At 51.2% G+C, this 14840-nt stretch overlaps 2 protein-coding genes across 2 annotated transcripts; one reads left to right on the top strand and one right to left on the bottom strand.

Annotated features, from left to right (window-relative positions):
• Nucleotides 1-745: 745 nt before the first annotated feature.
• LOC119094820 (transcription factor E2F4-like) lies at nucleotides 746-6810 on the bottom strand. The gene is made up of 8 exons (XM_037217745.1): nucleotides 6710-6810; nucleotides 5192-5336; nucleotides 3529-3638; nucleotides 3146-3257; nucleotides 2133-2291; nucleotides 1711-1857; nucleotides 1118-1186; nucleotides 746-751 (listed from the first exon to the last, which is right to left on the bottom strand). Exons 2-8 carry the CDS (start codon nucleotides 5315-5317, stop codon nucleotides 746-748), a joined length of 729 nt encoding a protein of 242 aa, XP_037073640.1. The 5' UTR covers nucleotides 5318-5336; nucleotides 6710-6810.
• A 486-nt stretch (nucleotides 6811-7296) lies between these two features.
• Nucleotides 7297-13631, top strand: LOC119094819 (ras-related protein Rab-10). The gene is made up of 5 exons (XM_037217744.1): nucleotides 7297-7432; nucleotides 11037-11097; nucleotides 11416-11554; nucleotides 12404-12493; nucleotides 12710-13631. The coding sequence occupies exons 1-5, from the start codon at nucleotides 7306-7308 to the stop codon at nucleotides 12893-12895; spliced, it is 603 nt and encodes a 200-aa protein (XP_037073639.1). The 5' UTR covers nucleotides 7297-7305; the 3' UTR covers nucleotides 12896-13631.
• The last annotated feature ends 1209 nt before the right edge of the window (nucleotides 13632-14840 follow it).

The raw sequence follows: 14840 nt of genomic DNA, 5'->3' as shown, positions 1-14840 counted from the left end.
ACAGCAAGCGCAGGCGTTCGACAATGGTTCGCCGCGGCGCTGACGCGAGCGTCCTCTCTCGCTCGCTTCGGCAGTGAGCTAATGAAAACACAGCGCGCCACACTGGCGACCGAACCTTTAAATTACGGGACCAGTCTACGCCACTGCCTGCGCCGCCTACACCCCTCGTCCTGTTCCAACGCAAACTGATCAGAGCGGGCGGGTCTTGTTGGGATCGGATATGTGCAGCCCCGGCCGGACCAGACGGGCGGGAGACGGGAACGACGCGGCCGGCCGACACCGCAACCGAAGTCGACACATATGACCCACACACGACCGCTGCAGCATGTAACCAGCCCGGAGGCACAGTGCCCGCGCCATACCCGACTCTCACGTCACCGTGCGGCGGCGCGCCACAGCCCAGCGCTCGCTCCGTGCCGCTGTCTACCGTGCTCACCTGAGCGCGGCAGGGGCGGCGGCGGCAGCGGCGCGGCGCCGGCGCCGGCCGCCGGCGGCGGGCCGGGCGCGCGCGCTCCGGGCGGCGTGCACGGCCAGGCGGCGCCGGTGACGGCGGCTGGCGCCGGCGGGCCGCCAGGCTGGCCGGCAGCCGCGGCGGCCGACGCGTCGGCGGCGGCCCGGCGCGGTGAGCGGCGCGGCGCCTCCGACGGCTGTCGGCACACGGAGGCGGGGTCAACGCAAGGTCACGGGCGCGAGGCATGGCGAGGCCGCGAAACATGGGAGCAAATACTCATAAGCACGGTCGGGCTCACTCCTGCAGCCGACGAGGCAGGACAGCTGCAATGGGGGAAGAACCCCACGGGAGACAACATCCTGCAACGAGTCAGCGGCGGAGCCAACCACAGCAAGCGAGACGTTTCAAACCAGACCCGCGCCCCTGCTGTGTGACGGGGACGACGACGACGACGCCCGGCTCAGCCCACCACACCCGCGTCAAACAGTCGAATCCGACCTGGGACCCTTGTCTGGACTCCCCGAGCACGCCTCCACCCGTCTACACACGGCCCAGTCAGCATCCGCGGACACGGCCAGCCGTCGGCTTTACGGCCGACGGCATCACACCAGAGCGCCGTCCCGCCGCATTGGTGGCTCCAGTGCGGTGACCGGGCGCTGCACTGACCGGATGGTGCGCCGCGCCGGACGACGGCGCTGCTGTGCTGCCCATCCGGATGTCGGAAAAGTGCTCCTCCTGCGCGCAAGGCAACACAGACATTTACAACCTCCAGAGCTGCATGGAATGCTACACCGGAAGAAAGCGGTTTACGACGGACGTCAAATGGCATCACGGCAATGCGGACTCGTTCCAAGCACGATGGCACTGCTGTTATATACATACATACATACATACATACATACATACATACATACATACATATATATATATATATATATATATATATATATATATATATATACACATATACATATCACAAAATAATCAATGGAACGCGCCCAACGCGAAGGCAAACATTGCCCAAATCGGCGGCGAAGTTACACTGCAATTAAGCACAGTGAATAATCCCACCTGCAAGTCAGAGTCGTAAGCCGTCACACTGCGCTCAAACATGGTAAACAATTACATTTGCAAGTAAAATCATCCTACAGCAGGCCGTTCGATCGACCCAACACGCACCGAGCAAGCCTCGCGAAACCTTAACCACTTATAAGCCGATGCCGGCCTGACCTGCCTGTCGCCTCTGAACGGGTACTGACCTTGATCCCGGCGAGGGTCGGCGGCGGAGGCACCTGCACGGAGGTGGGGCTCGTGCCCTCCGGGTCCCGGTTCACGTACAGCACGTAGATTGGCCCCGATGACGAGCGCATGTGGATGGTATAGCGGTCGCCGTCCATCTCGGGGTCCTGCGGGTCAGGTCAGGTCAGATCAGGTCAGTTTATCAGAACCTGGCAGGTCTTCTGCGCCGAACGCGCATTGTGCAGCCTACGCAGCCCAAACCCACGCAAACCACACACCAGTTTAAGCACGGACTGAATCACACACTCCCAGATCAACTTCACCACAAACCGTTACAAGCTCGCTCTCTGGCCTAAAATGTCCCCGCCCCTTCCCCCTTCTCCTTCGCTAGCCGTCGCGGGTTCGGGCGCGGCCGTGGGGCTCGGCCGGCGCGTGCACGCACCTTCTCCGGGGGCGGCACCTCCAGCTGCGTGCCGCTGGGCGCCTGAACCGCCAGCAGCGTGTCGCCCTCGAAGCAGCCGCACAGGTCCTCGTGCCACGTGTACGCCCGCTGGTAGTTGTCCGGGTCCTCGGTGATGTTCTTGATGCTCATCAGCACGAACTGGCGGAGCGGGCGGTGGAGTGTGTGAGGGGAGGTGAGGGAAGGGGACGGTGGTAATGGTGGTCGAACACCCGGTATTTGACACCAAAGGCCTCAGGTAGCTCCTGAGGAGATCACTGACAGGCGCACCGTCTAACAAAACGGCCACGGAAGGACGTCGACGTGGCCGTGCGCCCCATCACACCGCCCTGACTCCAGGTCGGCCGGCACGCACCAGGAGACGCTGGCGGCCGGTCACCCCTGGAGAGCCGGTCAACAGAGCGGGGCGCCGTCACGCCCGCGCGCGCGGCGCCCGCCACACGGCTGCCGTTACCGACCGCTGCCGGCACCGCCACCGGTCGTCGTCAGCCCAGCCTCAACGGTGCCCACGGGCCGCGCCGACCGATCAACGGCGGCAGAGACATAGCAGCTGCCCATGACACGACGGGGCGGCCCACAGGGCGTGTCGTTGGACGGAACGCTCTCTCACAGCGGGAACCGTCACAGGGTCAACATAACACGCTTCCCAGTGTCATTTTTCCTAGCAGGAGCAGAGCATTGATCCCAGCAGACAGCCTTCCGACTTAAAAGACCTTGAACGCCCAAACGAGGCTTTGTCTTCGACAGCCGCGCGATGGACAGAAGCGATACTAGACGGAGCATATTATTATGGCAGAAGTGGATTGTAACCCGCCAGGTAACCGTGTCGAGACCAAAACGATGTAAACTTAGACCCCAAATAGTGAAAAATCACACCACAAACAGGGATACTAAATACATGATAATGGTATGTCACGCGAGACCATCTGACTGTGCAATTATCTATGGCATGCGTCATCTCTGTGAATACGAAAATGCTCACAGCTGGTTCATACCTGCTTATGCTTGTCCAGCACGGACTCTTTGGACTCAAGCATGGCGACGTCGGCTTTCAAATATGACAGCTTTTCTTGAAGCTCCTGTGTGTTCGTTCCAGGCCCCCCTCCTCTGAAATATCATACAAAATAGGTCAGAGACTCACACACTTGTTACATTTAAAAACCACCACAAATTTTATCTTCACCTAATGTTACTTCATTTGTTGAATGTCACAAAACTAACCCTTCCTCAATGTCATGCAGTCAAAAAGAACAATTATAATCAAATTTACAATACTTAGGACGAAACATGACAATATTTCCTGGCTTCAATTGCATGGGCATTGACCGTTTGTGAATTCCAGCAGTGTCACATCACATTGAGAGGTCATTAGTCTTACTTCCAAACTATGCTGTTTTTACTTCTCTTCTCGATTAGACCGATGCCCTCGAGGACGTTCGTGATGTCATAAATACGCCTCTTCTGGTGGACTTCCAGAATATCTGCAGCCTGAAATAATGGAACAGTAGACTTCAGTTGAGGGACATGATCTCACTGGGTAGTGATGTGACCACCAGAACCTCAAAGTAGGTGCCACCTTCAGAGGCAACCATAAACCCTCTGGAATGAACACATATGGTCGGTCAATACTGTGAACAATGATGGAAAGGAATACAAAATTTCTGAGTCGCATCTATTAAAAACTTAGTCAAACTGTATTGTTCACCCAGGTTCACTCATTATCAGCTTAGAATGCCTGGAAGGCTTCCAAAGCGTCAAAGAACAGACCCAAAGGCGTGCAAACAAATCCTGGGCTTAGACAGACCAAAAATATAAGAACAGGGCCGTTACAGAAACCCCAGACTGAAATGGTCCCCCATGGATGGACATGGAAATATGCATGAAAATTCAATATTGCATGTGCTGGTTGTTTTCACAACTTAAGTGGGATAGGACTTGTTTGTTATTGCTGATGGAAAAACATTTTAAGCATAACTAAACATACACAGGTTTATTCCTCCTGTTCACATGATACACAATTAGGTCTAATGGAGAGGTAAAACAGGTTCCATCTGGATGAGTGTGCAATTCAAGAAAAGCTTAGTTGGTCACAGCACCTAGCTTGATTACCCCACTGTGGCATGGTGGGCAGGGTTTCAAGCTGCTTTAGGTCCCCTCTTTTTGCTCCCCCCTCCCCCCCCTCCCCTCACTGGGATGTGGCTGGTGGCTGCAGCTGTCTGAGGCCAGGTGACACCACAGATGACAGCCCATGCCAGGTATTGTAGCACATTCAGCTTTTGCCAGTTGTTGATGCAGAATGCTATCCTTGACCCAGAATTTCATGACTAGATGGCAAGGTCAGAGCTCACATGACACACTCTGCTCAGCATGGACATTACTATGCTAGCAATTCAAGTGATCAAAAACTATTTTTTAATGCTAGATGTTTTAAATGATTTCATCAGACATTATTTTTTCTGTCCAAGATGAAGATGCACTAGACATGCACTGGAACTTGAGGGTTCTGACTCATGGGTAATTGACCATGCATATTTTTAACTTAGGCATTTCTCTTATTACAGCCAGTTCCCATGTTCTAAAAGCAGTCAGCATAATTCAGTAGGCTGACAGAGAAGGAGGCACATATACTTAAGCTGCTTCCCAGATATATGGGAGGGACAGTACCACTGACATACAAAACATGACACATGGAGTGCTGAAAAAATGTAAGTTTATACAACACTCACATACATTATGCATACCATGAACAGTACATGTTGTAATTGGAAGAGGATGATTTAGCTTGATTTCTCTATTTTTGTCTGCTATCACAACCACTGTGATGTGGCAGGGCACTGCACAATCCAGATTTCAGTTTGCCCTTACTGTAGCTTTGCCCTTGCTTACCTCACCTCAGCTTGCCCTTGCTCCAACTGTAGCTTTCATCCAGGTGAGTCTGTTGCTATCTTTCTTATTTTGATACACAAGGCTAAATTAATGATTAAAAGTACCTAAGTCTTTGACTGATACCTGTTCTCTCCACAGATCCAGCCAAAACCCACCTGTTTGAGGTCCAAGATTCCATCAGCTGACTCCTGCAGCAGTGCCACAAATCTGGTGGTGAGCAAACTCAATGACTTCTCATGTCTGGCAGTGCTCAGAAGGGCAGCTGGATCTAGCTGTGACATGTCTGATGAGCTTTGAGACCTGTGAGTTGGCGACAACAAACTGCTGCATTAGGTTTTGAAAACATCATTTTTATATATGTTTCTCATAAAAAGCCTGCTTATATGGCTCCAAGCAATCTATATATAACTAATTACAAGGTCATGGATGTGAAAGTGATTACCAAAGAAATTCACAGACAAGATCAAGCTTTCCTACAGTCCTAGTTCATGACACAGCCTGTATTGATACATCACAGCATAGTGAAACTTTTAACACCCAAGGACTGCACACTAGTCTGAGAATACACCTATTATTGGGGATAGCTGGTGTAGCAGTAGCAGCAGCATCCTCACATGCAAAAGAGGGAAAATCTCAGGGCCCAGAGTTTGACATTGGTTGCCAAGCACTTTGGCAGATAAAGAGTGAATGTTTCAATGAATTATAAAGGTGCTAAAGTACTTTCAGCAAGAATACAAAAAAGCATGTAAACATGACTTGGATGCTGTGCAATAAGGCTTGATCTGTATTTGGTGCAAGGAAACTCCGGACTCAGTACACAGATGCCATATAAACAGTAAGAATTGTGTGTAGTGAACAACTTTGAACAGCTGCAAAGTAGTAAAACATAAAGTATTTCAAGTTAAAGGTATGTTGAAATATACATACCATACCACAACTGGCACAGTAGCAAAACTATGCTGAAAGTTGCAGTGCCTGTACCATGAAAGCACAGGTAAACCAAGTCTGGTGCATTGCTACCATTAAATTCAGCATACAGCAACCAGTTTAGAAAATATGCATCCAGTGTGCTTGATGCCTATGCAACATCAGTATACACAAATTGGGGCAGGCTGATTGTGCTGAATTTATCATTCATTTGTTTGTCAACCAATTTTCCATGCGGCTTTGTCTCCAACTACCTTGGCAGCATCACAGTCCTCGAAACATTAGCTCTTTATGCACTGAAAGTGGCACCAACTGTGTGCAAAAATAACATTGCCACATCAGCCATGTTTAGCATTACAATGTGTATCTTTTTTCCATCTGGTATGCATATCAGAGGTCTCAAATAATAGGAATGAGGCAATGGTTTTGTGAGAAATGCATGAAAAATGTCTTGGGGGAGACAAATTTGAAAAAATAAAACTGTTAGTCTAAACTGAGTTAACATAGACCTGCAGCAGGTTGGGTGCATCAATGTCACCTACGTGTGCAGTGCAGCATGCATATTTTTGACATACTAGGTTGTAGCCAATATACAGTTCCCAGACTGACTTTTGTTGTTGTTTTTATGTCATTACTTCCAGACTGAAATACATGGTTATTCGTCTCTCGTGCGAATTTTTTGGGAAACACCCTCCTTACCAATGTACATGCACGTACATTGCCTTCAGTCCACCTTTGCTGCATACCAATTATCCCACTTATCCTCCAGGCCGCACTGTCAAATCACGCCCACGCGATCAAAATTCACCCCAATCAGCAAATCACAAACATTTGAACAAACCCTCGTTTCGATTTCATCACAAACGCCACAGTTGAATTTATCGCCATCTATTGAGTCGTAATAAAAGCTGGAGTGATGACAACATTTTGTTGTTTTATGCTCGTTTATGTTTCAACGACGATAGTGAAAACATTAAAAATGTTAGAATACCTACAATCCATGTGGTGTAAAGGTTTCAAAACTGCATACCTTGACCTCGTCCGCGCTTAAATGTGAAGCATTTATTTACAGCTCTTGAGTAATAATGGCCAGCAGCTACTGTAAAGTATTCATAACTGAAATCACGTTTGCTTCATCCTTACTGTTTGATAATGAACTTCTCAAAAGCTGTGGTGTATCAGAAAAGTGTTTCAAATCCATTAAATGTTCTAGAACGGCACTTAGAACATAATGCTACACAGTTCAAAATGGCAAAGTCAGGTATTTGACTATTGAAAGTGTGTGATAGTCTACCAAGTAAAAACCAGCTGTCCATCTCTACAGTTGCAACAAGCGTCGACAATGGCGAAGAAGAGCTATGACCTGTTGTTCAAACTTTTGCTGATTGGAGATTCCGGTGTTGGGAAGACTTGCATACTCTTTAGATTTTCAGATGATGCGTTCAACCACACGTTTATTTCGACGATAGGTGAGCTCACTACTGAATTCCCGAAGGAGTGGCATTGATTCTATCTGCCGTCTGCGCCGGAAGTGTATCCGTTGTCCGACCCCTCCCCGTCATTTTCGAGTTCGGCGATCTGTGTCTTTTCTTGCGAGGTTAACGGATCAATTGGCATTTCTAGAATGGTGAAAAATGTATTGAATATGAATCATTGCTGTTTGCAATGCCTTCCGCTGCACTAAGAATAATTGCCACACAAGTTCCCTAGCAATTTGCACTGGATGGCCAAGGTGTTATGAGTCAGTCCTACAGATTTGCAGTACAAAGCAGAGACAACGCCCAATCAGTTGTTGCTCTTTTGATACCCATTTGATAAAACTTCTGTGCCTTAGTGATATTTTTGGCAAGCAGTTAGTCAAGTGCATGTATAAGTAGCTGCACTGGCTTAAAATTTAGTGGACAAAGTTAGGAGAATTTCTGGTATCTGCTACCCAGTTTAAAAGAGCATAATACCATGCATTTTCACTATCATTGAGTTCCAATTCTAAATCACCATTGCCAGCCCAATCAAGTTGAACAACTGACCAACAAAAGCAACTTAACCTTTTCTGATGCATCTTGTAAGTCAAAGCCATTTCAAACCACTGATTTCTTTACTAGAAATTGAAACAGGATGTACTCTTCTTGTGTGTTATTTGATATACTGTATTGTGATGGGTGCCTGATGGTAATTTTGATTGGTTTCTGTTGATCTAGTCAACAATACCTTGAATATCACATGCCATGTCATATGCCTGTCATAGTGTCTCAGTCATTGGGCAGAAAGCTCTCTGTTATGATGAAGGTCTAGACAAACATAGTTGAGATAGAAATGACTTAAGGCTTGAAAGAATATGCTATAAACCAGAGATGTTAACTTCTATTCATATGGGGAAGGGGGAGAGAGAGGGTTCCAGTCCTCTCCCCATAGCTTTGAGAGGAAAGATCAGATCAGGTCAGCAGGCAAGATTGGTGGAAAAACCTGCCTTTTGCATTGTTTTGGTTGCAGCTTGGCTATTATTCTTGCTGGACTTGCAACTTATGTTGACAAACTGCACTGAGGTGTAAGACTGGCATGAATGTAGAATGGTTGATACATGATGAAAGCAAGAATAAAGAAAAGATAACAGGAGGCCAAGTCATGCAAAAAAGTAGACAGATAGTGAAGTGATTAAGAATTGTATGATAACACAACATACATCAGCCATTTCATGGCCACTTAACTTATTTTGTGTAAACATGGATTTTAGCATCAATGTTTTTTATCCTACAGGTACATTTTTTGCTCTCTGCATGTTGTGTGACCATGCAGAAGATTACTATAGCCTAATCATCTATAATTCAGCTGTTCTGCTTACTTCCCACAAAAAATAAGTTACCTGCTCCCAGTACCATCTGTTAAGACAACAATCAATACTAACCAGCACCCTAGGCCTATGTACAGTATCCCTGGGTGGCTGCCCATACTGTAGTGGTGAACATGCCTGCATTAACTGCTGCACATGTGGGAAACCAGAGATACTGGGTTGGGGCTTGATTCTTGCAGTGCCTGTCCTTTATGCCAGAGTGAGAGGCAGGCAATGCTTTGTAATGTCATATAGCCTCAGCAGCTAAGAGCATTGTAAAGCCTCAGTGACAAGAACAGCAATGTGCAGTTTGTCAGCTGTTGAAGTCTGCAGATGGGCTGTATGCATGCCTAAGGGGCATACCAGCAGGTTATCTCCATGGGCAATCAGAGGAGGGAAAAGTAAACATGATCTTTTGCAATATCCTGTGAACCAGTGATGTCATGGTAAAAGTTCTTCTGGGCATCCAGCAACTGAGAGATTTTGCACTGTCATTCTGCAGTATGGTGAGACCAGTGAACCAGCAGAATGTTCAGGAGGTGTGTCAAGACACCTGGACAAGGATTGTTTGATGCTGAGATCAGGAATGTGATGGCATGTTATGTCTTACCAGCAGCCTGATATCATCTTAAAAGCCACCATTTTTGCCAGTCTTACTGATTGGCCCAAGGAGATAACAAGTCAGCCACTGCTCACTGCGTCATGGGGCGTCGGGCGGCCGCAGACCGAACGTTACAAGGTACCCGTGCCCAGTGCCCGCCCAGGCCGGAGAGCCGCGGGTGCAGCTGGTCATGTAGGCGGCGTAGGCAGTTGTGGGATGGGACGTATCCCATGGGTGCAGCTGTGCCAAAATGCAGCACTGGCAAAGCATACCCGCGTTTGAGTTTAAGCACGAGTTTGCTTTTGATTGATGTGCCGTTTTCAGGCACGCACAACTATAACTGCTCGTTGGCATTGGCGTTTCCGACGTTTACCATGTGTAGTTGTCACATTGCATTGAATGGGTTGAAGCTTCTCAAGGCTGCGACGGATACAGGGCTGGAAGCCCAAGCCAGCACGTCGATCTCGAGGTCAATCAACACCTGACGACGGCAGGAGAAAGAGCCGTCCGAAACGTTGTGTACGTCTTAACATAGCAGAGGATTGTGCTCCGAAACAAATCACCAAGCTGTAATGATAACAACTTGTCTCCATCATTACGCAAAAGCTGATATTGCCTGATCCCACGCCATTGTAGTAGGCGTGAAATGGCTGTGGTTTCTTAAAACAACATTGCGTGCAAGATTCGGCTTCGGCTTCGGCTTCAGCCTCGGCCTCGTTCTCGTCATCTTAAACTGAATGGGCTGACTTCGGCCTCGCGTTCAGTATTTTTTTAAGCCGCTTACTGCGTCTTCGCGTCTTCAAACTTCGAAGCCACTGGCTTTGAGGTCAACTTCGCTTATTAGAAATCCGAAGCCACTTGTTTTGACTTGGACTTCGGAGTTCCAACTTTCGAAGCCACCAGCTTCGGCTCTGGCTTCGGCTTTGTGTCACTGTCTTTGGCTTAGCTTTGAAGCCAGGCAGTTGACTTCGTCCCCATGCCTGCCTGAAAATGAAATTTAAGAAAGTAGGAAATTGGTTCACACAGAAATTTAAGGTTTTAGGGGAGACCATTTAAAAGTACGGAAAGCGATGAACGGCCACCTGCAAAAGTGGTTTCTGAAATCTTAACAGTTTTGATATTATGGTAATATGATAGGATGCTCACAACTTCACAATTTATTTGCGACTTTTGCGAAAACCTATCGCATGCCCTGCCTACCGAGTAAAATGAAAGGGCATGTTGTTTAGGTTTCGTCCCCTTTGCATGGTCGTTGCCATCATCAGTTATCATCTGGCTCGCGATGCAAATGTATCGAGCGATCTAGTTTGCGATGCAAATACATCGAGCGCTAGGGAAATCTTTACGTCGGCGGCAACGCCCGGCCGACGCACTCGGCGGCTGAGGTCAGCGGTTTGGAAACATTTACCGGGGCAGCGGGCGACTGCCGCGCCCCAAATCCCCGATTATCACCATCAGCGCACCGCTGGTGGCGTTCGTGCGTGCCGTTGCCGTGCACAGCTTTGCTCGGATGGTCCGGGCGCACTGTGGGCGTGATGTGCGGATGTGAAGTTGTTAATGGGCCTGCGTATTCGTTAGCGAGGATTGTTGTGATAGCCCCCAGTGGTGTGACCGCTCTGCGAAACAATGTTCGTTCGTGTTTCAGGAATCGACTTTAAGATAAAAACGATTGAACTTCGAGGGAAGAAAATCAAACTACAGATATGGTGAGTCGTTCGGGATCCCTCGTTGACCTGTTTAAATGACAGATCGACTCTCGAGCGTGTCCCTGCCAGTGGAATGTTAGGTGTCGCTTTGACGCATTCAAATGAGTCGCTTTGTGCCATTCGGCTAATGTCGCTAATTGTTCGGCTGTTTGTGGCAAGATTATGGGGCTGGGGAACAAATACATTCAGTATCATAGTACCCAGGCCTCACCCCGGCGTGTCGTGCGATGTGCGCGTGCTGCCGTCGGCCCGGGACGTGCCGCCACGCGGCGGGCGAGGCCTGCCGCCACGTGGTCACGTGACTGTCGTGGCGCTCAGGGACACGGCCGGCCAGGAACGATTCCACACCATCACCACGTCCTACTACCGGGGCGCCATGGGCATCATGCTCGTGTACGACATCACCAACCCGAAGAGTTTCGACAACATCGCCAAGTGGTTGCGGAACATTGACGACGTACGTACGGGACTCGCCGCCTTGTTTGCCGAGCTGGGTTGAGCGGCGCGGGGCGTGTGCAGCGTCGTTCGTGACTCACTGCTGCGGGGCGTGACTCAGTCCGGGTGCGCGATAAATCCCAGCTACGCGTAGCGCCGGGACTTGACCTTTGTTTCCGTGGATTGAGGACAGCTTGTTTGCGAGGTTCTCACGGCCGGGCCGTCTGGCTGGACGTGGTGTCTGCTCTTTTTTATTGTTGGCTGGTATCAGGTGGTTGGCTGTGACTGGTAGTGACTGGATGTGGCTCTTTGTAGCTCATTTATGTGCGTTGTGCGATCTTGATGCTGGTCTATGGCCTAAGGCTGGCCTAAGGCAAGTGTACGTCGCCGGCTTTCTGCACATGCAAGTGCTTTCGTATGGGTGTCTTCGTGAGCTGCACGCGGCCTCATGCTTCCATTCATGCAACATGCTTCCATTCTGTATGGAAATGGACGATTCATTGTGAAGTGAATTTGTCTGTGAGCTTTCGTCAAACCATTTTTGTCCGTGCCTTGCAATGCACGTTGTTGTGCACGCGACTTTGTTCGTCAAAGCAAAACAAAATTTTTCCCATGCTTCCGCCTGGTGCAGGAACGGGACGTAAGCGTTTGTGGGCTGATAGTGATATCGCGTGTAAATAACAGGCTGATAGTGATATCGCGTGTAAATAACAGGCTGATAGTTTCTGCTGTATGCTGCAGAAGTAATTACATGTTCTGCTCAGATTGCAAAAACCCAATGCATGGGTTTCCAAAAAAGGCAGGAGCAAGTCGTGACTAACGGGCGGTGCCACCTCCTGCTGTGAACCATTGCATTCTTGTTTGCCCTCAGCATGCGAACGAAGACGTAGAGAAGATGATATTGGGGAACAAATGCGACATCGAAGACAAGAGGATGATCACGAAGGAGCGGGGCGAATCGGTACGTACGTGACCTGCCAGGCACTGTAAGTGCCCAATCAGACCATGTGTCAGTCTCGTTGCATGCACGTTGTTCGCGGCGTTCTATTTGCGTGCGGTCTAGTGAAAGGAGCGAGAGGCGCGTGACATGAAAGTAAGGTCTTTCAGTTGAGTCTCGAGGCCGGACATGTCGCGGTGGCTGCGGCGCCTTCTTCCTGAAGTGGCCGCGCCGTTTCAGATCGCGCGCGAGCACGGCATCCGCTTCCTGGAGACGTCGGCCAAGGCCAACATCAACATCGAGCGCGCGTTCCTGGAGCTGGCCGATGCCATCCTGGCCAAGTCGCCCGGCCGTGACAACGTGGAGATCCCCGACCGGTTCCCGCAGGAGAAACAGACTCACCACGCGGGCGGGAAGTGTTGCTGAGCCGGCGGACGTCCGCGAGCGAGCGAGCGAGCGAGCGAGAGCGTGCCGCCGCCCCTAGTCGACCCGCGCGCTCGGTCCGCGAGTGCATTGTCTGTGATGTGGGCGACGCCAGTGCCCCTGGCGGCCGCGGTCGGCACCGCCGGTGTTGGCGAGGGCCGCCAGAGCGGCGCCACCCGCCGTTCGAGATTGTCCTGCTTGGTCGCGTTCCACTGCAATAGTTGTCTGTTCGGGCGCTGCGTGGACGGCGCGTGCCGCCATCGCGGATCATGGGACACTCCTGCTGCAGGAGCGAAATCTAGCTTCTGGGCGGCGGCAGAGGGACGCGCATCTCAGGATCGGGCATAGACTGTGCATTTAATGCCACGTGTACCGGACGGTATCCCTGAGCAGCATTCGTTGTAGGTATTTGCTTTACGGTCGCTGGCGCGGTTCGTGCGCGCGCCGCGCCCGCCGCCGCCGCCGCCGCCGCTGGCCGCCCGCCGCTGCCGGCGGTCGAGTGTGCCTTAGCCCACGCAGGCCGGCTGGCTGGCCGGCAGTGTTCTCGCAGTCTGGCATGACCCGACCCGACCTGGCCGAACCGGGCGCCGGCCGCCGCAGTCGCCCCGCTGGCGCAGAGCTACCCTCCTCGCCCTTTGCACATTTTAATCGCGACTGATATTAAGTTGTTTATTTGGCTTCATTACCTCGAATGTATAAAATTCTATATGTTTATGAATACATATTTTTTCGAGCCTGACGGGCGTTTGTGGTGGCGGCAGCAGACGTGGGCAGGGACACGGCGTGCCGCGGTCGCGACGCACACCGTTGCGGCGGTCGACGCTGTGTCATTAGAACATAGGACGCTCGTCACAGGGGTGGCGTGCGAGAAAATCAGCTGTCTCGTGATGGGTGGAGCGGAGTACTCACCGTCGGGCGCGCTCTGGTGGAGCACGCACCTCCAGCTGCCGGGAGGCAGCGTGTCTGGACGTGAAGTCGCCCTGACTTTAATGACAGGTGAACATCCCGAGACCGGCTCACGTGACGACTGCTGTTGGCCGCTGTGGGAAGCCACGTGATACATTCACCTCAGTAGCACTTCAGACTCGCCGTGTAATTCATAGGTGAGGAGAGCGCAACATGGCGTAGGTGGCCGACGCGCTCCATAACGCCAATCACCATCATCATCAAGGTCGCATTGTGGGCAGCCGTTGATGGCCGCGGGACGGCACCGGCTGTGGTCAGTTGCCGCCTTTCCCTCGTCAGGACACTGATGTCCAGAATGACATAGACTACAAGGCCTGAGGTCAGTGCTCTGAGTGGCTCCGTAGCAACGTCATACGTCACGCATGGCACCTCCCTTGTCGTGTCGAGCATATTGAGAGCGGGCCAGTGGTCATGCGGGGACGTTTCTAAAACGTGCACATGAGTTGTGCTGAGTTTCTCGGTATTCTCGCGTTCACCCCCTAGGGCGTATAAACCACCGCCGGTCGTGGGGTGGTCATGCCACGCTCCTGCAACACATGTGGGTGTGCCAGCAGACGAGCCATGCGAGGACTGATATGAAAGCAATCAGCGCCACGGTCACCAAGTAAACTGCTGAACAGTACCGCACCAGAGCTTCGCCGCCGCGCTGTCACCGGCCGGGGCGAGGCTGTGGCCTGCGACTTTCTAGACCGACAAAAGGTGTGCTGAATGTGTCCGAAATATATCAGGCACTGCAAATTAGCGCCTTTTTGTCAGCCCACCTCACCATGCGTCCATCCTTGTACGACGCCTTTTTCCTCGCCATGTAGAGCGGGTCCCCTCCCTCCCAACCTACTGCATGTCATGCTGGTCGACCCGTGCCTTGTCAAACGGCCGCTCCTCCGCCCACGCGTCAGTCGACAGCCTCTGTGACAGCCTGCGCCCCGAGGCGCCTGCCACCGGGGTCGATGGCCTGCACACATCACACCCGCAGCGGCAGGCG

Source organism: Pollicipes pollicipes, unplaced genomic scaffold (assembly GCF_011947565.3).
Source record: "Pollicipes pollicipes isolate AB1234 unplaced genomic scaffold, Ppol_2.1 Scaffold_401;HRSCAF=451_pilon_pilon_pilon, whole genome shotgun sequence".
Taxonomy (NCBI): Eukaryota; Metazoa; Arthropoda; class Thecostraca; order Pollicipedomorpha; family Pollicipedidae; genus Pollicipes; species Pollicipes pollicipes.
This window is presented reverse-complemented; position numbering and strand designations above follow the sequence as displayed.

What these genes read in the sequence shown, in the direction of transcription:
- LOC119094819 (XM_037217744.1), top strand. Translation starts at nt 7,306, where the DNA reads ATGGCGAAGAAGAGCTATGACCTGTTGTTCAAACTTTTGCTGATTGGA. An exon ending in AAAATCAAACTACAGATATG is followed by an intron (nt 11,098 to 11,415) that starts GTGAGTCGTTCG and finishes CGTGGCGCTCAG; the next exon opens with GGACACGGCCGGCCAGGAAC. An exon ending in CGAAGGAGCGGGGCGAATCG is followed by an intron (nt 12,494 to 12,709) that starts GTACGTACGTGA and finishes GCGCCGTTTCAG; the next exon opens with ATCGCGCGCGAGCACGGCAT.
- LOC119094820 (XM_037217745.1), bottom strand. Translation starts at nt 5,317, where the DNA reads ATGTCACAGCTAGATCCAGCTGCCCTTCTGAGCACTGCCAGACATGAG. An exon ending in AAAAACAGCATAGTTTGGAA is followed by an intron (nt 3,258 to 3,528) that starts GTAAGACTAATG and finishes ATGATATTTCAG; the next exon opens with AGGAGGGGGGCCTGGAACGA. An exon ending in CGACCCTCGCCGGGATCAAG is followed by an intron (nt 1,187 to 1,710) that starts GTCAGTACCCGT and finishes CCTTGCGCGCAG; the next exon opens with GAGGAGCACTTTTCCGACAT.